General features: G+C 44.0%; 1 protein-coding gene across 1 annotated transcript in view; it reads left to right on the top strand.

Moving 5' to 3' along the window:
- Positions 1–27,340, top strand: part of tmem9 (transmembrane protein 9) — a 136,681-nt gene that overhangs the window by 58,877 nt on the left and 50,464 nt on the right. The window contains exon 3 of the mRNA XM_063042261.1: positions 22,656–22,764. Within this exon, the coding sequence (XP_062898331.1) occupies positions 22,656–22,764 (109 nt within the window). The remainder of the gene's footprint in view (positions 1–22,655; positions 22,765–27,340) is intronic.

Raw genomic sequence — 27,340 nt, 5'->3', positions numbered from 1 at the left:
CTTGCTGAATGTAGTTTATTTAGGTATGAGTAAAAACCAGACAAACCAGACTAAATGTGGATTAATATCTACATCCTTGCAGTTAAAATAGTAGGTGAGGAAATTGTAGACTATTCATATTCTTACAAAATTCTCTCAATACTGCAGTCAGTCCCTTAGAGATGGAAAATTACCAGTGTCATGGTATTATTTAAGAAGGGCATGAGCAATAATGGGTGGCGTGGTGGAGATACTTCTCTATAAAAAGAGGTGTAAGGCACTTTTTCCCTCTGCTGGCCTGCAGGTCCCCCTTGGGCAAGGTGTAGCACCTGCTTAGCCCCCCCACCGATCAGGGTCAGGTCATATGAGCAGCCGATGCACATCACAAGTCCTGGTTATGCGACCACTGACACCAGGCAGCCAATCTCTAAAGAGTATTGATAATGGCTGGGGTCACCACTCTTGTAAAGACTCTGCCCAGAAAAAGGCAATGGCAAACCACTTCTGTAGGAAAATTTGCCAAGAGCAATCATGGTCATAGATAAGACCATGATCGCCCACATCATACAACATGGCACATAATGATGATGAAGAAGAGCAATAAGCCAGGAAATTATAAGTTTTTTGATCTGCTGCCTGTTCCAGGGAAATTAATAAAATCTATTATCAGAGGCAGCATTACGTAGTAATAGTGCAGATTTGAACTTCATCATTGACCACAGTACATGTGCTTGCAACATTGTGCGTCCAACAGAGTGATCAGCAGCACTGGGGCTCCACGGGGACTGTCTTGTCTCCCTTTCTCTTCACCATTTACACCTCGGACTTCAACTACTGCACAGAGTCTTGTCATCTTCAGAAGTTTTCTGATGACTCTGCCATAGTTGGATGCATCAGCAAGGGAGATGAGGCTGAGTACAGGGCTACGGTAGGAAACTTTGTCACATGGTGTGAGCAGAATTATCTGCAGCTTAATGTGAAAAAGACTAAGGAGCTGGTGGTGGACCTGAGCAGAGCTAAGGCACCGGTGACCCCTGTTTCCATCCAGGGGGTCAGTGTGGACATGGTGGAGGATTACAAATACCTGGGGATACGAATTGACAATAAACTGGACTGGTCAAAGACCACTGAGGCTGTCTACAAGAAGGGTCAGAGCCGTCTCTATTTCCTGAGGAGACTGAGGTCCTTTAACATCTGCTGGACGATGCTGAGGATGTTCTATGAGTCTGTGGTGGCCTGTGCTATCATGTTTGCTGTTGTGTGCTGGGGCAGCAGGCTGAGGGTAGCAGACACCAACAGAATCAACAAACTCATTCGTAAGGCCAGTGGTGTTGTGGGGATGGAACTGGACTCTCTCACGGTGGTGTCTGAAAAGAGGATGCTGTCCAAGTTTGCATGCCATCTTGGTCAATGTCTCCCATCCACTACATAATGTACTGGGTGGGCACAGGAGTACATTCAGCCAGAGACTCATTCCACCGAGATGCAACACAGAGCGTCATAGGAAGTCATTCCTGCCTGTGGCCATCAAACTTTACAACTCCTCCCTTGGAGGGTCAGACATCCTGAGCCAATAGGCTGGTCCTGGACTTATTTCATAATTTACTGGCATAATTTACATTTTACTATTTATTATTTATGGTGCAACTGTAACGAAAACCAATTTCTCCCGGGTTCAATAAAGTATGACTATGACTATGACTTATCATTAAGGAATCCCATCACCCAGGATATGCCCCCTTCTCATTGCTACTGTCAGGGAGGAGGTACAGGAGTCTGAAGGCACACCCTTAATGATTCAGGATAAGCTTCTTCCATTCAGATATAAACCTAATAATGATTCTGTTCAGAGAGACAGTATGTATTTGTAGAGTAGATCATTTCCAAACTTGCAGGTTGTATTTTTTGCAGGGAATAACCAACTATGGTGACTCCGGTGATGGAGTTGACTGTATAGGTAGGAACAGAAAATAGTAAGTTAAGCTGAATGAGTGGGCGAAACTAGCAGATGGAGTTCAGTATGATGGAAATGTTAAGTCATTCACTTTGGAACAAGCAAAATGAGACCAGCGTGCTTTCTAAATTATAAGAAGATAGAAACAGTGGAGGAGGATATAAGCTTGGAGATCCTGCTATAAAAAAAATATTAAGATCTGGGGGAGATGTAGTTCACAGGATGGTTCTTATGTTCAAATATTTGAAATTCACTGGCTAACAAGCGATGCTTCAGTTAACTAGAGTGCTTTGACGGAGCCTGTATACAGTAATGCTTGCAATTTGGGCACCATTTCTTGGAAATGATAATTTGGCTTTAAAGATGGTGCATTTCAAATGTATAAGAATGATATGTGGGTTAAACCTTCAGTATTCCAGTCATCTAGAACACCTCGTTATTAAAGGGAATACACTAAGTTTATGCAGCATGTTATTAAGTCAGAGCACTACAGCATAGAAACAGTGGTTCTCAATGACTGAAATATTTAAAAGAATAGATGTAGCACAACTATTTCCTCTGATAGGGTAGTTCCAAGGATGAAGGGGCAATAAAAAAATGAGAAAAAATAGCACTGGACTGTTCAGAAGTTACATGAGGAACCAGTGAAAATCAAGATCTGTCTATCTGTCTCTGAAAAACAAGCTAAAGTGGGAGTTAAAATTTCAGAGAAGTTGGTATTAGTAACTGGAGTTGATATATAGATCACCTCTTATCTAACTAAATGTCAGAACTGGCTCAACATTTTATTTGTTATTTATTTAGAGATACAACAGAGTAACAGACCCTTCCAGCCCCAGTGAGCTGCTGCTGCCCAGTTACGCCATCTTGACCTACTAACCCGTGTGACCTCGGGAACATGGAAGTAACACAGTCACAAGGAGATCATACAAACTCCAGACAGACAGTGGTGGTACTGTAGTAGCATTACACAAACCACAAGGCTACTATGCCATCCGTCATCTCCTTGATTCATACACAGTCAGCACTTGAAGCACTTTTGTATTCATATCATGAAATCGAAACAAGAGTCAGTCATTCAGCCCCTCATGCCTGCTTTCCCTGTCATGTCTCAGCACCACTTACCTACACTGTGTCTTGCTTCTCTTAAATTCCTAAAATCTAATTATCCAGCTTTCACAAACCTCTTCGATGGTCACCTCTGAAGATTCACCATGGATGAAAATACTTTGTCCCTTATCTGTCCTGAGCAGCCGGTTCCTCATATTGAGAGTCACTCCAGCTGGAGGAAACAGCAACAGAATGTTATATCTTTCAGTGATAACGTCTCTCGTTCGAAGCTGGAGAGTGCAGACCTACGCTGCTTAGTCCGGAGATAGCCCTGACATTCCATGTCTGTACCTTAAAAGAGGGTATTTACTCAGTGTAAGACAACTGCAGTCTCTGGTGTCCACAGACCCCCTCGGTCCATGGCATAAAAACGGTTGGGAAACCCTCTCTTAGAGTAAGTCCCTCAGTAGCTTTGTCTTAAATATGCTATCACAATTTATGTGTTTGTGTCAACCATAGTGACTAATAAGCCTCATTCTTTCCCTGTTGATATAAATGATGACTCATTGATTTAATGCCCTTTCTTGAAGTAAGAATTTATATATATCTGGGAGTCTATTCATGTTCAACATATTTTAACAGTGTAAAGAAACCATTTACAACTCAACTTCCTGTTAATGCTGGGGATCAGTTACGTACTCCCAGATGCTGGTGGCCATGCCCGACTACATGCTGATATTTCCCACATACATAAGTGTGACCCATGGTGATGACTTGTATGATTCACTGTGGAATTCTCCTTTGCTTGGTTATCACATGAGTACTTGCTCATCCACACTACCTCCCAATTCAGCAAAGATTGATTTAAATTTCATTCTTGTTTTCAAATGCTTCTGTGGTCTTCCCCTCATTTGCTATAGGCATCCGTTAGTCTCATGAGACCATGGATTTGCACCTTGGAAGGTTTCCAGGGTGCAGGCCTGTGCAAGGTTGTATGGAAGACCAGCAGTTGCTCATGCTGCAAGTCTCCCCTCTCCACACCACCGATGTTGTCCAAGGGAAGGGCACTAGGACCCATACAGCTTGGCACCAGTGTCGTCGCAGAGCAATGTGTGGTTAAGTGCCTTGCTCAAGGATACACACGCTGCCTCAGCCAGGGCTCGAACTAGCAACCTTCAAATCACTAGATGAATGCCTTAACCACTTGGCCACGCGCCAACACACTTGCAATCTCCTTAAATCCTACAGCATTTTGTGAACTCTACTCTCAGTCAACTATGTCTTTGATTTTCATTATTCCATCATTGAAAGCTGTACCTTCACATTCAAGGTTCTAAGCAATGAAATTCCTTCCTTCTTTAAAGACCCTCCTAAAACTTCCCACACAAACCATTTCAACAATAGTTCATAGTTCACAGTTCACAGTTCAAGGTTAATTGTCATTCAACCATACATGAATACAGCCAAACTAAACAATATTCCTACAGTCAAGGTGCAAAACACAGTACCAACAGTCATACACAGCACAAGGCACATATAGCACATATAAGATAGTAGTAAAATACAGTGCCTGTTAAAAGTATTTATTCACCCCCCCAGAAGTTTTCATGTTTTATTGTTTTACAACATTGAATCACAGTGGATTAGTTTGTTTTTGATGACACTGATCAACAGAAAAAGACTCTTTCGTGTCAAAGTGAAAACAGATCTCTACAAATTGATCTAAATCAATTACAAATATAAAACACCAAATAATTGATTGCATATGTATTCAACCCTCCCTCTCTTTGATGTGATACACCAAAGCGTCATTTCCTCCCTCACCACCATTCAGGGCCCCAGGCAGTCCATCCAGGTGAGGTGACACATCACATGTGAGTCGGCTGGGGTGATATACTGTGTCCGGTGCTCCCGGTGCGGCCTCCTATATATACTTTATACTTTATTGTCGCCAAACAATTGATACTAGAACGTACAATCATCACAGTGATATTTTGATTCTGTGCTTCCCACTCCCTGGATTACAAATATTAAAAATATTAAAAGTAGTAAAAATTAGTAAATATTAAAAATTTAAATTATTAAATAGAAAATTAAAAAATGGAAAGTAAGGTAGTGCAAAAAAAAAAACGAGAGGCAGGTCCGGATATTTGGAGGGTATGGCCCAGATCCGGGTCAGGATCCGTTCAGCAGTCTTATCACAGTTGGAAAGAAGCTGTTCCCAAATCTGGCCGTATGAGTCTTCAAGCTCCTGAGCCTTCTCCTGGAGGGAAGAGGGACGAAAAGTGTGTTGACTGGGTGGGTCGTGTCCTTGATTATCCTGGCAGCACTGCTCCAACAGCGTGCGGTGTAAAGTGAGTCCAAGGATGGAAGATTGGTTTGTGTGATGTGCTGTGCCGTGTTCACGATCTTCTGCAGCTTCTTTCGGTCTTGGACAGGACAACTTCCATACCAGGTTGTGATGCACCCTAGAAGAATGCTTTCTACGGTGCATCTATAAAAATTAGTGAGGGTTTTAGGGGACAGGCCAAATTTCTTTAGTTTTCTCAGGAAGTAAAGGCGCTGATGGGCCTTCTTGGCAGTGAACTCTGCTTGGTTGGACCAAGTCAGGTCATTTGTGATATTGACCCCGAGGAACTTAAAGCTTTTGACCTGTTCCACTTGCGCACCACCGATGTAAATTGGGTTGTGCGGTCCGCTACTCCTTCTGAAGTCAACAACCAATTCCTTCGTCTTGCTGACGTTGAGGGATAGGTTATTGTCTTCGCACCATGCCACCAGGTTCTTAATTTCCTCTCTGTACTCAAACTCATCATTACCCGAGATATGGCCTACAATTGTTGTGTCATCAGCAAACTTAATATATATTGAGTTTGATGGAAACTTGGCTACACAATCATGGGTGTACAATGAGTACAGCAGGGGGATGAGTACACAGCCTTGTGGGGCACCGGTGCTCAGAGTAATTGTAGAGGAGAGCTTGTCCCCTATTTTTACAGTCTGGGTCCTGTCTGTGAGGAAGTTGAAGATCCAGCTGCAGATCTGAGTGCTAAGGCCCAGATTCCAGAGCTTAGTTTATTTGAAGTGATGGTATTAAAGGCAGAGCTATTGTCAATGAAAAGGAGCCTTATGTATGTGTCTTTATTCTCCAGGTGTTCTAAGGAGGAATGTAGGGCCAGAGAGATGGCATCTGCCGTTGACCTGTGCTCCAGTAGGCAAATTGCAGTGTCGAGGTTGACTGGTAGGCTGTGGTTGATGTGTGCCATAACCAATCTCTCAAAGCACTTCATAGCAGTTGATGTCAGAGCCACAGGTCGATAGTCATGCCACCTTGCTATTCTTCGGCACTGGGATTATCGTTGCCTTCTTAAACACGAGGTGATCTTAGACTGAAGCAAGGAGCAGTTGAAGATGTCAGCAAACACTCCAGCTAGTTTGCTTGCACAGGCCCGGAGAACCCGTCCTGGGACACCATCTGGGCCCATTGCCTTCCTTGGATTTATCTTCAGGAAGGCCTTTCTAATGTCCTCCTCGGCAACGATGAATCTCGATGCCACCAAGTCCGGTTCCTCTTCTGACGAGATCTGACACAGGCTGGGAGACCGTTTCGCTGAACACCTATGCTCTGTCTGCCAGAGAAAGCAGAATCTCCCAGTGGCCACACATTTTAATTCCACGTCCCATTCCCATTCTGATATGTCTATCCACGGCTTCCTCTACTGTCAAGATGAAGCCACACTCAGGTTGGAGGAACAACACCTTATATTCAGTCCGGGTAGCCTCCAACCTGATGGCGTGAACATTGACCGCTCTAACTTATGTTAATGCCCCTCCTCCCCTTCGTACCCCATCCGTTATTTATTTATTTATTATTAATTTTTTCCCCCTTTTTTTCTCTGTCTTTTTTCTCCCTCTGTCCCTCTCACTATAACTCCTTTCCTGTTCTCAATCCTCTGGGCTCCCCTCCCCGTTTCTTTCTCCCTAGGCTTCCCGTCCCATGATCCTCTCCCTTCTCCAGCCTTGTATCCCTTTTGCCAATCAACTGTCCAGCTCTTAGCTCCATCCCTCCCCCTCCTGTCTTCTCCTATCATTTCGGATCTTCCCCTCCCCCTCCCACTTTCAAATCTCTTACTATTTCTTCTTTCAGTTAGTCCTGACGAAGAATCTCGGCCCAAAACGTCGACTGTACCTCTTCCTATAGATGCTGCCTGACCTGTTGTGTTTACCAGCATTTTTTGTGTGTGTTACTGGTGAGGCCGATTGGTTTTAGAAGTTACAAAATTAGTTAAGGTGTCCTAGCTACATATATATAAACCTTTGTGCAGTCAAAGTGTTTTAGTCGATTGTAGTAAAAATTCACCTCTATCTGGAAGGTCCAACTGCTGGTGAGTCAGTATCCTGGCAAAAACTACACTGTGACAACAAAAGAACATTCCAAGCAACTCTGCAGGAAAGGTTATTGAAAAGCACGAGTCAGGAGATGGATACAAGAAAATTTCCAAGTCACTGAATATCCCTTGGAGTACAGTTCAGTCAATCATCAATAAATGGAAAGAATATGGCACAGCTGTAAATCTGCCTAGAGCAGGCCATCCTCAAAAACTGAATGACCATGCAAGAAGGGGACTAGTGAAGGAGGCCACCAAGAGACCTATGATAACTCTGGAGGAGTTACAAGCTTCAGTGGCTGAGATGGGAGAGACTGCACATACAACAACTGTTGTCCGGGTGCTTCACCAGTCATAGCTTTATGGGAGAGTGGCAAAGAGAAAGTCATTGTTGAAAAATACTCACATGAAATCTCATCTAGAGTTTGCCAGAAGGCATGTGGGAGACTCTGAAGTCAGATGGAAGATGGTTCTATGGTCTGATGAAACCAAAATTGAGCATCTTGGCATCAGACTAAGCACTATGTTTGGTATAAGCCCAACACCACACATCATCAAAAACACACCATCCCTAGTGTGAAGCATGGTGGTGGCTGCATCATGCTGTGGGGATGCTTCACTGCAGCAGGATATGGAAGGTTTGTTGAAGGCAGAGGGTAAAATGAATGCAGCAAAATACAGGGAAATCCTGATGCAATCTGCAAGAGAACTGCAACTTCGGAGAAGATTTGTTTCCAGCAAGACAGACCCCAAGCATAAAGCCAAAGCTGCACAGGAATGGCTTAAAAACAACAGAGTTAATCTGGAGTGGCCAAGTCAGAGTCCAAACCTCAATCCAATTGAGAATTTGTGTTTGGACTTGAAAAGGGCTGTTCGCTCATGATCCCCATGCAATCTGAAACAGCTTGAGCAGTTTTGTGAAGAAGAATGGTGAAAAATTGCAGTGTCCTGATGTACAAAGCTGATAGAGACCTATCCACACAGACTCAAGGCTGTAATTGCTGCCAAAGGCGTATCTACTAAATACTGACTTGAAGGGAGTGAATACTTAAGCAATCAATTATTTTGTGTTTTATATTTTAATTAATTTAGATCACTTTGTATAGATCTGTTTTCACTGACACAAAAGAGCCTTTTTCTGTTGATCAGTGTCAGAAAAGCCAAATTAAATCCACTGTGATTCAATAAAACATGAAAACTTCCAAGGGGTGGGAAGGCTGAATCCTTTTTATAGGCACTGTACAGTCAAACAAAAAATGTAGTTCAATTCCCTGAGTTCATGGAGTGAGGTGGGTTGAATACTTTTCATAGACACTGTATAGAAAATATAGTCCAAGACCCTGAGTTCATGAATGTTGATGAAATCTGCAGTTGAACACAATATGGCTTGTCTTCTGTTGAGCGAACACTGGGGGCATCACCGACTTCAGATTGGACGCCGTGCCACACCGTCATTTTGGAGAGCATCAACTCTGACGCCCCTCTCCTGGGCAGCTGTAAACAGGCAACACCGTAGCTTGAGGCTTAGTCCTTGCTATGACTGAGGCCATGCAGCTCCCCTGTCGTCTGCCAATAAATCAGTGAATCGGACTTGCAGCATTCCACATTAACAATGTCCAGCAGGGTCTTGTGGTCAGAAGAAAAGCAGCTAAGACAACCATTCGTTGTTAGACTGCACATCTCCACATACCAGTGCCTCTCCGACGATGGCAGCAGCATAATCCGCACCAGGTCCAGCTCCTTCAGTTTCTCCACCTAACAAGCAGGTCATTGATGGGGCAGACCTGCAGTCCTCTAAGTTCTTAATATCCAGTAGGGTCTTGCAGTCGTAAAAAAATTTGTTTAAAAAGGACAAGAACAGTTTTGGTTGACCCTGTAGAAGCTGCTTTCATTGAATATGTCACCATCGTACCAGAAGATTTCCATAACATGGTGCCTTTAGCCCAGTGATAGCCCCTGCCTCCACCCCACCCCCCCCCCACCAGCTTCACTGGGCAATTATTAAATAAGAAATCTGCGCCAGGACACAAGGAGAAGATGACCACAATTTTGGATGACAATGCTGTGAAATCCCTTTTTACCGGCATCTCTGGAAATGTGGCTCGTTAGCCCCTCACTAACAGCCACCGGACTCAGCGATGAGAAAACCACCATTCTCGGGCTCCGTACATCTAGGGTTGGTATGACCATAAGACCATAAGAACATAAGACAAAGGAGCAGAAGTAGGCCATTCAGCCCATCATGTCTGCTCTGCCATTTTATCATGAGCTGATCCATTCTCCTATTTAGTCCCACTCCCCCGCCTTCTCACCATAACCCTTGATGCCCTGGCTACTCAGATACCTATCAATCTCTGCCTTAAATACACCCAATGACTTGGCCTCCACTGCTGCCCGTGGCAACAAATTCCATAGATTCACCACCCTCTGACTAAAAAAATTTCTCCGCATTTCTGTTCTGAAAGGGCGCCCTTCAATCCTTAAGTCATGCCCTCTCGTACTAGACTCCCCCATCATGGGAAACAACTTTGCCACATCCACTCTGTCCATGCCTTTTAACATTCGAAATGTTTCTATGAGGTCTCCCCTCATTCTTCTAAACTCCAAGGAATACAGTCCAAGAGCGGACAAACGTTCCTCATATGTTAACCCTCTCATTCCCGGAATCATTCTAGTGAATCTTCTCTGTACCCTCTCCAACATCAGCACATCCTTTCTTAAATAAGGAAACCAAAACTGCCCACAGTACTCCAAGTGAGGTCTCACCAGCGCCTTATAGAGCCTCAACATTACATCCCTGCTCCTATACTCTATTCCTCTGGAAATGAATGCCAACATTGCATTCGCCTTCTTCACTACTGACTCAACCTGGAGGTTAACTTTAAGGGTATCCTGTACGAGGACTCCCAAGTCCCGTTGCGTCTCAGAACTTTGAATTCTTTCCCCATTTAAATATTAGTCTGCCCGTTTATTTTTTCTGACAAAGTGCATAACCATACACTTTCCTACATTGTACTTCATTTGCCACTTCTCTGCCCATTCTTCCAATCTATCCAAGTCTCTCTGCAGGCTCTCCGTTTCCTCAGCACTACCGGCCCCTCTCCCTATCTTCGTATCGTCAGCAAACTTAGCCACAAAGCCATCTATTCCATAATCCAAATCGTTGATGTACAATGTAAAAAGAAGCGGCCCCAACACGGACCCCTGTGGAAAACCACTGGTAACCGGCAGCCAACCAGAATAGGATCCCTTTATTCCCACTCTCTGTTTCCTGCCAATCAGCCAACGCTCTATCCACGTATGTAACTTTCCTGTAATTCCATGGGCTCTTATCTTGTTAAGTAGCCTCATGTATGGCACCTTGTCAAAGGCCTTCTGAAAATCCAAATATACAACATCCACTGCATCTCCCTTGTCTAGCCTACTGGTAATTTCCTCAAAAAATTGTAATAGGTTTGTCAAGCAGGATTTTCCTTTAAGGAATCCATGCTGAGTTCTGCCTATCTTGTCATATGCCTCCAGGTACTCTGTAACCTCATCCTTGACAATCGACTCCAACAACTTCCCAACCACCGATGTCAAGCTAACAGGTCTATAATTTCCTTTTTGTTTCCTTGCCCCCTTCTTAAATAGCGGAGTGACATTTGCAATCTTCCAGTCTTCCGGAACCATGCCAGAATCTATCGACTTTTGAAAGATCATCGCTAATGTCTCCGCAATCTCCACAGCTACTTCCTTCAGAACACGAGGGTGCATTCCATCTGGTCCGGGAGATTTATCTACCTTTAGCCTATTCAGCTTCCTGAGTACTTTCTCTGTCGTAATTGTGACTGCGCACACTTCTCTTCCCCCCTGCTACCCTTGAGTGTCCGGTATACAGCTGATGGCTTTCTCAGTGAAGACTGATGCAAAATACTCGTTCAGTTCCTCTGCCATCTCCTCATCTCCCATTACAATTTCTCCAGTATCATTTTCTATCGGTTCTATATCTACTCTCACCTGTGAGGTTGGGATGTCCAACTCACCTAAACCTTGGTTTGTGTGAATACTGTGTACGTTACTGCTCCCATGCAATTGCCCATTGGCAAGAAGTAACAGACCGTACACTGCATACAATTATAATGAAAGTATGTTTATGAAGGTTAACTTAACCAAACAGTTATTAAAGAAAACGAACAAACATAAGGGCCCATCCTAATTAAACAGTCAAATGTACACAGGTCGGAGCTCAAATCTTCTAAAAAACTGTTGCGTCCAATGTACTCATGGTGCCAACTACTACTCACTGATCCCTGGTAGAATTCCCCCTCGGGCTCCATCGGATCAAGCATTCCCACCGGATTGAATCTTTCGGCTGGTTCTCTTGAGCTTCTTCTCTCTTTATCTCCTGACGAAGAAGACCTTGACCCACCTCAGTGTCCGTCATAAAACCTTACCCCAGCACTCTCTAGAAATCTTCTCCCAGTTGCCCCATCCTGATTGGATAACACAACATTCCTAAGCATCCTTTACCTCTAATGGTAACCTAAACACTAGCAGCAGAACAGACTGCTTGTACAGGAAGCCAAATGCTGCCAAAAGTAAAATCTTTACCAGGCTGTTACAGCTGCACAATGTTGTTGAACCCACAGAGGCTCAGGTCTTGAAATTAAGCAGTTGTTCAGAATAGACTCTAATGGAGTAGAAACATTGAGAGTCATAGTCATACCAGAGAGAAGTAGTCCCTTCAGCCCATCATGTCTTTACCGACCATCAGTTACCTCCCTACAATAATCCTTACATCATACTTGGGTATTTAAATACTTGGCTAGGTATTTAAATAAGATGAGCTCCCTCACAAGCAGTGCATTCCATATTCCAGTCACTGTTTGGGTGAGAAAAAAAAACCCTTAAAAGCACCTAGTCCTCCCCGAAGTCTATATCCTCAAGTTTCTGGTAAGTCTGTTACGGGGCGGAAAGATTTCCTGCTATCTACCTTATGGTAAAGATTTTACTGCCAATGTGGTAGGGTATTTCATGTAATGGTTCAAATGCCTCCACTCATTATCAGAGATTGTATATAGTATACAACCTGAAATACTTAGTCTTCGCAGATATCCACAAAAACAGAAAACCCCAAAAATGACAGAAAAACATTAGAACCCCAAAGCCCCCTCTACTGCCTCCCCTATGCAAGCAGCAGCAAAGCACCAACACATCAACTTCCCTCTCCCACCCATTTCAGCAAAAAAAGCATCAGCACCCACCACTCACCAAACAATAGCAAAGCCCCCAAAGAGAGACCATGATCTGCAGTCCAACAAAAACCATTGTTTACCTGCCAATTCAACATGCCATCGGTGCGTGTGCCGCGTTCTCTCTCTCTCTCTCTCTCTCTCTCTCTCTCTCTCTCCTTCTCCCTCCCACTCCTCCTCTCCCCCTCCACTCTCTCCCTCCCCCTCTCTCTCTCCCCCCCCCACACACACACACATGGGATAGAGAGGTATCACCCATTCCACAGTGAGAGGGAAGACCAACAAACAGTCGTTGTTACGGTGTTACAGTCTGCCGAGTTGCTTTTTTATTCCGAGATTCTCTGATTCGAGAATCGGCAGCAAACTCACCCCACCATCGTGAGAAAGAGAGAGCAAACGCTCAAGTACAGAGACCCCCATCCGCACATCTAATGCAGCGAAATCCCGATATGCCTTCTCCTGTGTCGCCTCAGTCGGATACACCAGCCTGGAATTGGTTGCCATAGGGCCCCGCAGGAGGACACTCCAGAGGCACCATCGTGCAAGCCGTGCCTGGAGAATGTTGGAAAACAGCTGGCCGGTGTGCTTTAGGGGCAGGAACTCATCTAGCATTTAAAAAAAGTTTTAAGTGCTGTTACAGAACAGGGACCATCTGAACTCCTCACCAATGCTTTCTAAATCTGTATTATAACCTCCTGCTCTTATATTGTGTGAGTCTGCTTATAAAGGCTAGTATCTTTGTGTGTAGAAGCTTTAGCGAGGCTGAAGAAGAGATTTACCAAGAAGCTGTCTGGACTAGAGAGCATGCTGTATGTGAATAGGTTGGGCATGCTAGGTCTTTTCTCTTTTTAGCAAAGAACTATGTGAAGAAGGATGACTTGAAAAAGTAGTTTAAATTGAGCTCTTTCAGTTTTGTTTTTTATATTCTGTGATTTTGCCTGTTCTTTCTTGTTGCTGTTTGGTGTGATTTGTTAGATTTTTTTCTGCGGGGGTGAGGGTTTGGGATTTGGGGTTTTATGATTTTGCCATTTGCTGGATTTGTTTTTCTGCATGGAGTGGGGGGGGTTGATGTTCTTGTTGCTGTTTGCACAATTTTTTGTGTGGGGGCTTGATGGTCGTTTTGCTGTTTACAAGATTTTTTTGTGTGGGTGGGAGGGGTTGATATGAACAGCCTCCATGGTTTTCTTTGTTTCCTGGCCATCTGGAGAGAACAAATCTCAGACTTATATACTTTTATAACAAATGAACCTTTGAACCTTTGAACAAGATGATCAGAAGCACAGATCAAGTAGATAGTCAGGGACTTTTTTTCCATGGTGGAAATGGCTGATATGAAGGGGCATCATTTTAAGGTGATTGCAGGAAAATATGGGGGAGGTCTGAGGTAATTATTTTTACATAGAGAACATTGGGTACATAGAACGCAGTATCAGGGATGGTGATAGAGGCAGATACATTAGGGACATTTAAGGATCTCTTACATGGCACATGGATGACATAAAAATGGAGGGATGGGTTAGCTTGATCTTAGAGTAGGTTAGCAAGTCAGCACAAAATCATGGGCTGAAGGGCCTTTTGTGTGCTCTTGTGTGCTACGCCTATTTCACCACCTTATCGACATATCTTGTCATCTTTAGGGATTGCTGGAGTTGTATCCTGAGGTTCTTCTGTTCTTCAATATTCTCTTGTGTAAAAGCTCACTGACCTGCTGCAACTGGTATGCACTGTACAGAAACTAATTGTAAAATGTGCATTTCTTACAATAGAACTTACTCAATTATCTATAAATTACGCTCTTCGTAAGCCTCTTCTCAAGCCTCCTCATTCACCTTATTCATCATGACAACATGACCATGTAATAACTGAGCTGTGATCTATCTACCATTGTACTGTCCCAGGTTGACCATTATTTTCACAGCTGACAGAGGAGAAGTGGGACTATGGGATTGGGCTTTGGTGTCCTCAGACTGGGAAAAGTGAGAATCAGCCAGAGACCCACCTCTGCTCACGCGAACAGCCTTAGCTAAACTAGAGTGAGCACCTGGGTTTCAGATGGGAATCAGATCCTCTCTAGTTGCAAAGCATCCACAGGTAAGTGACTTTGTGGTATCTCAAATGGAGAATGACCACTAAGAGAGCAAATGGGGCCAGTAAACCTGCATTTAAACATATGCCTAGCAGCCTTATGGTACAAAGGTGAAGTACTGCATTTCGGTGGTCAGATGCAAGAGAAAACTATGCAGTAAATGCAAGTCCCTTGGATGCATTAATGTACAGAGTGATCTTAGAGTACAAATGCAGATTCCTAAAAGTGGAAACACAAGTGGAATAGGTGGTAAAAAATGCATATGGCATGCTTGCCTTTGCTGCTTTGGCATGCAGTATGAAAGTTGGGAAGTCATGTTACAGTTGTATAAAACTTTAGTTAGGTCACAATTAAAATATTGTGTGCAGTTCTGCTTGCCTCTCGACAGGAAGGATGTGGAGATTTGGAGAGGGTGCAGAAGAGGCTCACCAGGATGTTGTCTGGATTAGAGTGTAACAAGATGTTGAACAAACTTAGTTTTCTCTGTAGCACTGGAGGCCAAGGAGCAACCTGATAGAAGCACAGAAGAGCAATAGACAGAATAAAGGGTTGGTGTCTTTTTTCTCAGCGTGGAAGTTTCAAATACTAGTGGACCTGGGCTTAAGATGAGAGAGGGAAAGTTTAAAGGAGATTAGAGAGGCAGACTTTTTCACAGGGAGTGGTAGGTTTAGGGATTGCACTGCCAGGAGAGATAGTAGAATGTTTAGGCGGCATTCACAGACAGATGGACAAGCAGGAAATCGAGGGATACGAGCCATGGGCAGGCAGATGGGATTAGATAGGATTGGCATCATAGTACAGACATGATGGGCTAAAGGGTCTGTTCCTGTGCTGTAGTGTTCTATGTTCCATGATACAAGCTGGCAAGACAAAAAGAGTAAGAAACTGAAAGCAAAAACATTAACCTAAGAAGCAAAATTACCAACAGTTGTTTTGCTTCATCAAAATCCTGTTATCTAATCACACACCTCTTTGGTTTTCTGTACCTTAATATGGGACTGTTAGCAAGCTGCCAATGTTTCTCAGTAGGGCCCAATTATTATCTGCTCATGGAAGTACAATAAGGAAAGTACCACTTAGTTGAGAAGTTACAATGAAGCTCCCCGATGTCCAGTTATTCAGATTAGCTTTCTTCAGCAGTCAACTGATCCCAGTAGATGGGCACTACACTTTAGTTCAGCATCCCTCAGCTAGCCAAGTAAGATGCTGATTGCCATTCCATACTTTTTGTTGGAATGTGAGTGCACTTACATCAGGTGCAGTTTGAATATAATGCCTGCTTGTTGAATTGAACTCAAGCCATGAGTACTTAAGCTCTTCAGAGGTAACAGTGGGTCGACAGATGGGGCTCTTGCAAAGTTGACTGCTTGCAAGAACGATTAGTGTATTTCAGAGCAGTACATTATTGCCAGTTATATTTAAGTTTTGCATGTTGTTAAGGAGGAAATAGACAATAGACTCGATTTATTCTGAACTTCCTAAAGGCAGCTGATTATTACCTCTGAGTCATTATTGCTACATTAACAGGCAGCACTCGTGGTGTTGGGGTGGGGTGTGAGGAGACGAATGGTAGTTTTGTGTTCCCAGAAGACCATCCATATTGCAATTTCTGTCTCCCAGTACAAAGCCACATCCTCTACACATGTTAAAAATGCAAATATAAATAAATAGCAATAAATAATGAGAACATGAAATAACAAGATAAAGAGTCTTAAAGTGAGATCATTGGTTCAGGAAACGTCTCAGTGGATGGGCAAGTGAGTGTAGTTATCCCCTTTTGTTTAGGAGCCTTATAGTTGAGAGGTAGTAATTGTTCTTAAACCTGGTGGTGTGAGTCCTGAGGCTCTTGTACCTTCTACCTGATGGCAGCAGCGAGAAAAAAACATGGCCTGGGTGGTGAGGATCTCTGATGATGGATGCTGTTTTTCTACAATAGCATTTCATTTAGAAGTGCTGAGTGGGTGGGAGGGTTTTATCCGTGATGTACTGGGCCGAATCCACTAGCTTTTGTAGGATTTTCCGTCCAAAGACCAAATGTTTGTTTTCCTGAGTAAGTGCTTCTCGAGCTTTCATCTCTAATGCTGTCAGCCGCAGCTCTTGGTTAGACATCAGTAGGTGGCTGAAATCAGGGCTATAGTCCTGTGAGAAGTTTTACATACATTATTTTTTAAATCAGAGATGACTTCTCCAGGACAGTGCATATGTTATTCTCTCACTAAACAGTAGATGGTGCTGAAGAGCAATTTGTGAATTCCGTTTAGACCTTTCTCCACAGCATTGATACCATCAAGAACAGATAGTGGAACTCAATCTTTCAACTGTGCCACATTTTAGTGACCGAGTCTAAACAATGCTAGTTAGAGTCATAGCTTACAAAGCACGAAAACGGGCTCGATAACCTTGTCCACGCCAACCATCAAGTCCATATCTATACTAAAATATACAAATTAGCTCAGTCATTTCTGCAGGATCAGAATCAGGTTTAATATCAGTGGCGTATGTCATGAACTTTGTTCCTTTGTGGCAGCAGGACATTGCAATGCATAGTAATAAAAACTACAAATTACAATAAGAAGTATGTATGAAAAGAAAACTAAATTAGATGAGTAATTAGATGCAAAAAAAAAGGGAAAATACTAAGGTAGTGTTCATGGTTTATTGTCCATTGATGGCAGAGGGAAAGAAGCTGTTCCTGAAATGTTGAGTGTGTGTCTTTAGGCTCCTGGGCCACCTCCTTGATGATCGTAATGAGAAGAGGGCATGTCCTGGGTAATGGGGGTCCTTCATGATGAATGCTGTCTTTTTGAGGCATCACCTTTTGAAGGTTTCCTAAATGCTGGGGAGGCTGGTGCTCACGATGGAGCTGACTGAGCTTACAGCTCTGTGTAGCCTTTTCCGATCCTGTGCGGTGGCCTTTCCATACTAGACAGTGATGCAGCCAGTTAGAATGCTCGCCACAGTACATCTGTACAAATTTGAGACGGTCTTTGGTGACATATAAATTCTCATCAAACTCCTTATGAAATATAGCTACTGATTTGTCTTCTTTGTTTTGCATCAGTATATTGGGCAAGGAGAGATCCCCAGAGGTATTGGCACCCAGGAACTTAAAACTACTCACCTCTTCCACTGCTGATCTCTCGATAAGAACTGCTGTGTGTTCCCTTGGCATCCCCTTCCTGAAGTCCACAATCAATTCCTTGGTCTTACTGACGTTGAGAGCAAGATTGTTGCTGTGACACCACTCAGCCAGCAGATTTCCCTCGCTCTTGCACACCTCCTTGTCACCATTTGAAATTCTGCCAACAGTAGTTGTGTCGTCAGCAAATTTATAGATGCTGTTTGATCTGTGCCTAACCATACAATCATGGGTGTAGAATAAGTAGAACAGTGCGCTAAGCACACATCCTTGTGGTGTGCCAGTGTTGATCATCAGCAAGATGCTTTTTCCACTATGGTTTCCTGGTGAGGAAGTCAAGGATCTAGTTACAGAGGGAAGTACAGAAGCTCAGGTTTTGGTGCTTGTTGTTAAAACTGAGGATATGATTGTGTTGAACACTGACCTGTAGTCAGTAAAGGGCAACCTGACGTGGGTATCACTATTGTCCAGGTATTCCAAGGCTGAGTGAAGAGGCAGTGAGATTGCATTCACTGTAGACCTGCAGGCAGGTTGCAATAGGCAAATTGCAGAGGGGCCAGGTCCTTAGGCAGGAGTTGATTCTACCCATGACCAACCTCTCAAAGCACTTCACCACAGTAGAATTGAGTGCTACTGGGCGATAGTTATTGAGGCAGCTCACCCTGCTTTGCTTGGACACTGGTAAGATTGTCATCCTTTTGAAGTAGGTGGGAACATCCAACTTCAGCAGTGAAAGATTGAAGACGTTTTGAACACTCCAACCAGTTGGTTGGCACAGGGTTTTCAGAGCCCTAGTCAGTATACTATCAGGGCCTGACGCCTTGCGATGGTTAACCGTCCTGAAAGATGTTCTGATGTTGGCCTCCGAGACAGGGATCACAGGGGCACCAGATGCTGCAGATGATGCACAGGTGTCGTTTTATTCTCCCTTTCAAAGTGTGTATAAAAGACATTGAGCTCATCTGGCAGTGAAACATCACAGCCATTCATGATGTAGGAAGTAATAGCCTGCAAACCCTACCAGAGCTGATGTGCATCTGATTCTATCTCCAACTTCAATTGGAGTTGTTCATTCGCCCTTAAAATAGCCTTCCATAGGTCATCCCTAGACTTCTTGTATAGTTTTGGATCATTGCCATGAATGCCACAGACTTAGCCTTCAGCAGACTGCAAAATCTCCTGGTTCATCCATGGTTTTAGGTTTGGGTATGTCTGCTATGTTCTCAAAAGGACACACTCATCCACACAGTTCTTGATAAAGTCGGTGATTACTGTAGCATATTCATTCAGGCTCAAAGATAAATCCTTGAATTTTTTCCAGTCCACCAACTTAAAGCAGTCCTTCAAGTGCTCCTAAACCTCTCCTGACCATACCCTTTTGGTCCTCACCACTGATGCTGCGGTCTTTAGTCTCTGCCTATACACTGGGAGTAAAAATACAGCCAGGTGACCGGACTTTCCAAAGTGTGGGCATGGGATGGCATGGTAAGCATTCTTGATGGTGGTGTAACAATGGTCAAGTATGTTGGTCCTCTAGTTCCACAGGTGGTAGTTGTTCCAAGATTTATTCAAGCTGGCCTAGTTGAAATCTCACACAATGATAGAGAAGGCATCAGGGTGTGCAGTTTCATGCCTGGTGATTATGTTGCTCAGCTCTTCTAGTGCCGGCCTGATGTCAGCCTGAGGGGGAATGCACACCACTACCAGAATGATGGCAGAAAACTCCCTTGGCAGATAAAATGGAGAACGTTTGATCACAAGATGTTCCAGGTTGGGTGAACAGGACTGAGACATTACTGCCATGTTTGTGCACCACAATAAATTAATCATAAAGCTTACTCCACCTCTAAAAGTCTGAGCTATCCTGTCCTTGTGGAGAATAGTGAAGCGATTGAGCTGCAGCGCTGTCCAAAATGGCAGGGGAATAGCCAGGTTTCGATGAAACAAAGTACACTGCAGTCTCTGATATCCCTCTGGTACAGCTGTCTTGCCCTGAGGTCTTCAGAGACTACATTCACCAGCAGGATAGTTGGGATTAAAGGCCTCTGTATCTTGTAAGGCAAGATGGTACCAGCAACCAATGGTGACATGTTGCAGACAGTTCACAAAGGAATTAGATATTCTTCTTCTTCGAGATATACTTCTGAACTGCAATTGATTGAAGCCTGTAATTTCCCTTTTAAGAATGTACTTTTGAGCTGACTAAACAATCTGATGCTTTTGAAATCCCGTGATGCTTTTGCGGATGAAAGCGGAGAATGTAGGTGCAACCATCCCCAGCGATGATTGTCCCAATTCCTGATGACAGAACACAAACCTGTGATTAGCTCTATTACTCCATGCCGAATGGTGTCAAGCATGATTAGAATTGTCAAGGACAAGAGTTGAAAATGATTAGGTGTTCAGTGTCATCTGCCTGCGTTTGACTGGTCTTCCTCTCTTCTCACTACTGTCATTGAGCGGGGGATGCAGGAGTTTTGGGTCCCACACAGCTAGGTTCTGGAACAGTTGTTGCCCTGTTGCCATCAAGGTCCTGGACCGGCTTCACCGCTGAACTAGCTCCATGGCTCTGGACTCACTTTCAGAGACTCTACGGTTAATGTTCTATGTTATTTGTTTACTTTTTTACCATTTGCATGATTTGTTCTTTTTTTCACTCATTGTGTGTTTGACGGTCCTTGTTGTGTGGGGCTTTTTTAACGGGTTCTGTTGTGTTTCTTTGTTCTGTGGCTGCCTACAAGAAGACGAATCTGAAAGTTGTATGCAGTATACACACTTCGATAATAAATGTACTTTGAACTTTGAACTTTAATCGTGCCTGTAGACCGGTGTGGTGTCCCTGCTTCTGATTTCTTAAAGGGGAACTGCACTCGCGACCTGCGTCTGCTGTCCAAGGTTCGTCGATTTTGGGTATCAATAGATTTCTTAAAACAATGCTGCTTACTGAACATGTACAAATTGACTTGCCATGGGGAGCCCGTCTCAAAATTGGCTGCCTGCAGAAATTAGTTTCCATCTTGTTGCTTCACGATAGCAAGTAAGTTGTAATCCTGATCAATGAGTCCATAACAGATGCAAACTCAGGACAGTAATGCTCTTGACACTTATTTCAATCTTTCTCCATGCACTGTAACATCGAACCTCCCAAAAGTTTCCACACGTGTGAAGCTAATCTACAGACTGATGGAAAATTGTTTAACCTACATTTCATTCCAGAACCTGGACCACACCAACTTCAATTGAGTTCCTGTTTGCAGGCAGCGTGTATGCGTGGAGGTCATGGAATCTACATAAGCTCCAAGTCATCACATATCACTAAAACAAATGATTGGATGGGTCCAACTGTCAATGTGCACAAGATGTAGGCCTGCTCCCTCCGTATAATATTGCTGACTCTAAATAAAGATATTCAGTGGGATGTGGAAAAGTATGGACTACATCTCAGCAGCTTCCTCTCAGCAAGGCAGTGATCCATGGGGACATTCACCATACTTAGCAGTGCACTAGCACAGCATTTAGCCTTCTGAGAATGAGGGTGTTTGAACATCAAGGTCACAAACCTGCTACAAAATGCACGATCTACTGGACAGCAGTGCTCACTGTCCTCCTGTGTGGTTCTGAGATATGAACTGCCGACAGCAGTACCTCAAAGCACTGGGGCAAGTTACCTCCGCTGCCTTTGCAGAACCACTGTCAGCTTCCTTTCCCAGACCAAAATCCCAGCATTTGCAGCCCCAGTTGCTCCCCTTTGGCTCCATTGGATGGGCCACATTGTTCACACACCTGATACCAGATTCCTGAAGCAGGCACTATCCCAGCTCTGTTAAGACAAGAAATTATTGGGTGGCCGGAGAAAATGATCTCAAAATCTTCCTCAAATAATGCATCTACTGGTCAGTGATGATTCATGGTGAATGAGAAGCAGTCAGGTTGGCAAAGGGAATCTTGGGTCCATCCGGTGAGAGCACACTAAAGGCTGGGCTGGAGTAAATGATGAAAAGAGCACACAGCCCCCAAATTACTCATCCATCAAACATGACAGAGACAATTGCAGGTCCCACATCAGCCATGGAAACAAGTCATCCTTGATGCTAAAGAACTGTTCTAATTGTGTTCTGTCCTGTAAAAAATTAGGTGTAATGTCCATTTAATGTATGCTGTCATGAATGCTGCTTATATGATATACAGTGTGTGATTGTGATGTAGCTGCAAGTAAGCTTTTCGTTGTACCTGTGCATACATGGACTTGTGCAGGTGACAATAAACTGAACTTGGACCTTGACTTTTGACCTCAGTTGGTATCCTTGAGGGTCAGGTCCGGAACTAAATCCTAGATTTCTCATGAAGCTTCATTTTCACTCCCAACCACAGTGAGTGAGAATGAGATCTATCAAACTATTGTTATCGACTTGTCCAAAACACTTGCACCTAGCTAGGTGTGCAGGTGAATAAAAAGTGTGTTGGTGCGAAATATTTCTTCTGTTCCCTCCATATCTACCCTTTACTCCTTCCAGCAATACTCATCCTCCATATCTACCCTTCCCTCTACTGACCCCCATATCTACCCTTCCACATACTGACCCCCCATACCTACCATTCCCCCACCCCAGCAATACATATCCTCCTCCACTTATTACAATAAAGTGCGGAATTAATGACAAATCTGCTACTACAGTCAATAGAGTGTTTGCAGTTAACTCTACCCCTGTTTAAAGGAATATTACCATTTAGCAGTTCCCTTTCAGTCACTGACTGCATAATAAAAGGTGTATATTATATTGCGAGCCATGCTCACTCACTCATGTAGAACATTGTTTGTTTTCAGTAACTGTCTGCATGTGGTGGAGCCTATGCCAGTACCAGGCCGAGATGTGGAGGCCTACTGTTTGCTGTGTGAGTGTAAATACGAAGAAAGAAGCACTACCACAATCAAGGTACAGCTAATCCTCGATTTCCTCTGATTCATCTCCAACAGTGATGCAATATCCACCATTCAGAGCATCTGCAGTATTCAGGAAGAGTTTTTATGGGTGGTTGGTGGCTAGTTATGAGAAAGTACAAACATATATTTTGTGCTTTCCGTCATTCAGAATAGGTGGAACTATTCAGCCCATCCAAATCTTTGCTGACTGCGTGAAGCTCCCCTTTATCCACACAAGGCTGAACCTTGCTCCAGTTTTCTGTACTTGGCCAGTTCCCTCTAAAGTAAGGGTTCTCAATCCGTGGACCCCTCACTTAATGCTGGAGATCCATGACATATTAAACGTTGGGAGCCCCTGCTCTAAAGTGGTACTTTTCAATTTGTTTCCACCATTTTTCACAAAAATTCAATGCATAAAAATCTCCATCATCTGTTTCTTTGGCTAGCTGGCTTAATCCTCTCTGCCTATTTGCTGTTACACATATACAATTACTTTCTCTCAAAATCAAGATTTATAAAATTGCAGAGAATAAAACAGAAGCAAGATATAGTCCGTGAGCCAGTAGGGCTGGTCAGTACCATCTGAGGGGAATAATGCTCATAGTGATTTTTGGCAAGGTATACATCTCTAGAGATAGAAAATTTGTGATAGCATTGCACCAGTGGTAGCTTCATTACTTCAAATAAGTAATCACTTTTTATATATATTCTATATTAACATCAGTACAGCAGAAAATGTTACCCCACCCCCCAAAAGGTAAAAAATCTCATTTGGAGAGATTTCTGGAGTTTTATCAATGTCATGGTATTTTCCATATTGTTGTATCTAATCAAAACAATATTAAGCTTTTGTCATAGCATATAGAATTACAGTACAATAATTCAAATGTGGGGTTCCACAGGACCATAACCTAGGCCCCATTTGGTTGTAAAATGAATATACTTAATCAAAGACTGCTTTCCATACTTTGTTTTCCATACTTTCATAACTTATTAATAATTTTCCAAGTCTTCCACATCTTCCACATCTTCATCTGAACTTTCCACACTTTCTGAGGTGGATGCCTGGTTCTCACAGTCTGCCAGTCTACACATGTCAGTACACCTGAGGCCATTTGCAACACACATACATCTTGGGAGTGAATATTTTTTTGGACAGTTACAGGCCATTAGATCCAGGACGGCTCCGGGTGCTGGCTGGCCTTCCATCCGGTGCACCACCAACTGTCCAGCTTCCTCTTCTCTCTCCATCTTCCATCCTCTGCTAACAGGGCTTGGCACTTGTGGGTCTTTCTCCAGACATCTTCTCCGTATACCAGCCTGGTAGTTGGCTTGCTGTACAGGTTTCGTTAAGCAGTCCTTGCATGGTGGGAGTTGATGACATAGAACATACAAACGTAGTACAGCACATTACAGGCCCTTCGGCCCACAATGTTGTGCCGACCCTCAAACCCTGCCTCCCATATAACCCCCCACTTTAAATTCCTCCATATACCTGTCTAGTAGTCTCTTAAACTTCACGAGTGTATCTGCCTCCACCACTGACTCAGGCAGTGCATTCCACGCACCAACCACTCTCTGAGTAAAAAACCTTCCTCTAATATCCCCCTTGAACTTCCCACCCCTAACCTTAAAGCCATGTCCTCTTGTATTGAGCAGTGGTGCCCTGGGGAAGAGGCGCTGGCTATCCACTCTATCTATTCCTCTTATTATCTTGTACACCTCTATCATGTTTCCTCTCATCCTCCTTCTCTCCAAAGAGTAAAGCCCTAGCTCCCTTAATCTCTGATCATGATGCATACTCTCTAAACCAGGCAGCACCCTGGTAAATCTCCTCTGTACCCTTTCCAATGCCTCCACATCCTTCCTATAGTGAGGCGACCAGAACTGGACACAGTACTCCAATTGTGGCCTAACCAGAGTTTTATAGAGCTGTATCACTACATCACGACTCTTAAACTCTATCCCTCGACTTATGAAAGCTAACACCCCACAAGCTTTCTTATCTACCTGTGAGGCAACTTTCAGGGATCTGTGGACATGTACCCCCAGATCCCTCTGCTCCTCCACACTACCAAGTATCCTGCCATTTACTTTGTACTCTGCCTTGAAGTTTGTCCTTCCAAAGTGTACCACCTCACAGTTCTCCGGGTTGAACTCCATCTGCCACTTCTCAGCCCACTTCTGCAACCTATCAATGTCTCTCTGCAATCTTTGACAATTCTCTACACTAGCTACAACACCACCAACCTTTGCGTCGTCTGCAAACTTGCCAACCCACCCCTCTACCACCATATCCAGGTCATTAATAAAAATCACGAAAAGTAGAGGTCCCAGAACAGATCCTTGTGGGACACCACTAGTCACAATCCTCCAATCTGAATGTACTCCCTCCACCATGACCCTCTGCCTTCTGCAGGCAAGCCAATTCTGAATCCACCTGGCCAAACTTCCCTGGATCCCATGCCTTCTGACTTTCTGAATAAGCCTACCGTGTGGAACCTTGTCAAATGCCTTACTAAACTCCATATAGATCACATCCACTGCACTACCCTCATCCATATGCCTGGTTACCTCCTCAAAGAACTCTATCAGGCTTGTTAGACACGATCTGCCCTTCACAAAGCCATGCTGACTGTCCCTGATCAGACCATAATTCTCTAAATGCCCATAGATCCTATCTCTAAGAATCGTTTCCAACAGCTTTCCCACCATAGACGTAAGGCTCACTGGTCTATAATTACCCGGACTATCCTTACTACCTTTTTTGAACAAGGGGACAACATTCACCTCCCTCCAATCCTCTGGTACCCTTCCCGTGGACAACGAGGACATAAAGATCCTAGCCAGAGGCTCAGCAATCTCTTCCCTTGCCTCATGGAGCAGCCTGGGGAATATTCCGTCTTATGTATGACTTTCGATTTCATCATTTTTGGCACAGAAACGGTGATACCTGAGCTCATTGACCTTGGTGGTCAATGCTTTTGGGGCATACAGGAGACGTGTAAATGCCTCCAGTTTGTCCATCAGTTCTGGGGAGAGGTCCCATTCCTGACCCAACTCTAAGAATGCGTCCTGAGTTTCCCTGTTGCTGATCAGAAGTTTTAGGGCGCTTGTCTTCCCTTTGCCTGCAAAAGTGCTCACAGTGTCACATCCTGTATATGCGTGCAACCGGATAAGAGCCCTACAAGCCTCTATGCCAACAGTAGCAGCAATCTTCCTGATGTCTAGGAGCCCTGTACGGGTTCTAGTGCCACACTTCTGGAACAATGGGGCCTCAATCTTGTCACAAAATGCTAAAGACATGATAAAGACAAATGTGTCTTCTGAGCAGATCACTACAGATTGGTATCCCTCTCTTGTGGCATGGGCAGCATGGAGAAGTAGGCGGCTATCTGCTTCTTCTTGTTGACACTGAAGAGCCAACACCTCCTCACTGTCTTGAGATGTGATTCTGTAACATTTGTCATTCACGGTTGCATACAGAATCTTCTCCTGCAGCTTTGCTCTGTACTCCGCCTTCCTCCATTCATGGACTATGAAGCTATTGAGACTATTTTTGTTACTGACTTTGGTCAGGAAGCTTCTCTACTGCCTCACCATCTGTGTGCATGTGATACCTTGCAACTCATGGCCAGTCTCTTCACCCCGTAGAGATCTTTCACTATTCTTGATAGAGTTCTCCTTGTATGTGTCGAACACAACATCTATTCTGCTACTCTGACTGCCTTCCCTCAGAGCCTTACCCAGAACTGTTGTGGCAACATCTCTGAAAGTAACTTGATCACCTTTCACTCCTTGGACCAAGTTCATTCCATCAACTACTGTAGCAGAGTTTTCTGGGAGTTGATCTTCTACTGCTACATTTTTCTGCAAGGTTGTGGCTAAAGTAGCTTTATTTGTCTTTCTCAGCAATCCTTCCGGTGGAGGGTAATGGTCCAAGGGGATGAGAAAGGATATCCTCCATACGTAGACTGCGCCCTTGTGCCATCACTATGATGCGTCCAGACAAAGACCTGCCTGCTTTCAAGATGATCGCCCTCCCATTTGATTTCACTTCTCTCTTCTTACACATATCACTGAATGTTTTCAGCTTCTTGGTTTTCATTGGGTCATGGAATTTCTTTGCTGGTGGGTCTTCCTCTAGTCTCTCATCCTTGAAGGTTGCATGGCATTGCTCATCAATCTCATATGCCTTCATCAGGTCAGAGGCAATGTCCTTGGGGGCTGCCTTTGCCATAGAGATGCTAATGAGCTCCCGCTTTTCTGCAAATGGGTTGACCCATTCATGTATGAGGCTAACCAGTGCTGAAAATGCTTCCTCATCTTTCTGGATTCTTGGCCGCTGTAGCTCCGCATGACAAAGCTCTGATTTGTTGCCTTGCACCATCTCCCTTAACTGTCCCAGGAACGCACTGTGGTGCTCAGCTGTTATGTAGTAACGCTGGATAGCTCCAGCATTCAGGCTGAATCATGGTATGCCTCCAGGAGTCTGTGTGTCTTTGTTCACTGTGGCTTCAATAGCCTGGTCCACAGGGATCTGCCCAAAGGGGTTGTTACTTTACAGCCTCACTGAGAATTGGCCTGGC

This window comes from Mobula hypostoma, chromosome 3, assembly GCF_963921235.1.
Source record: "Mobula hypostoma chromosome 3, sMobHyp1.1, whole genome shotgun sequence".
NCBI lineage: Eukaryota > Metazoa > Chordata > Chondrichthyes > Myliobatiformes > Myliobatidae > Mobula > Mobula hypostoma.
Note: the sequence above shows the minus strand (reverse complement) of the source record. Positions and strands in the feature narration are given on the sequence as shown.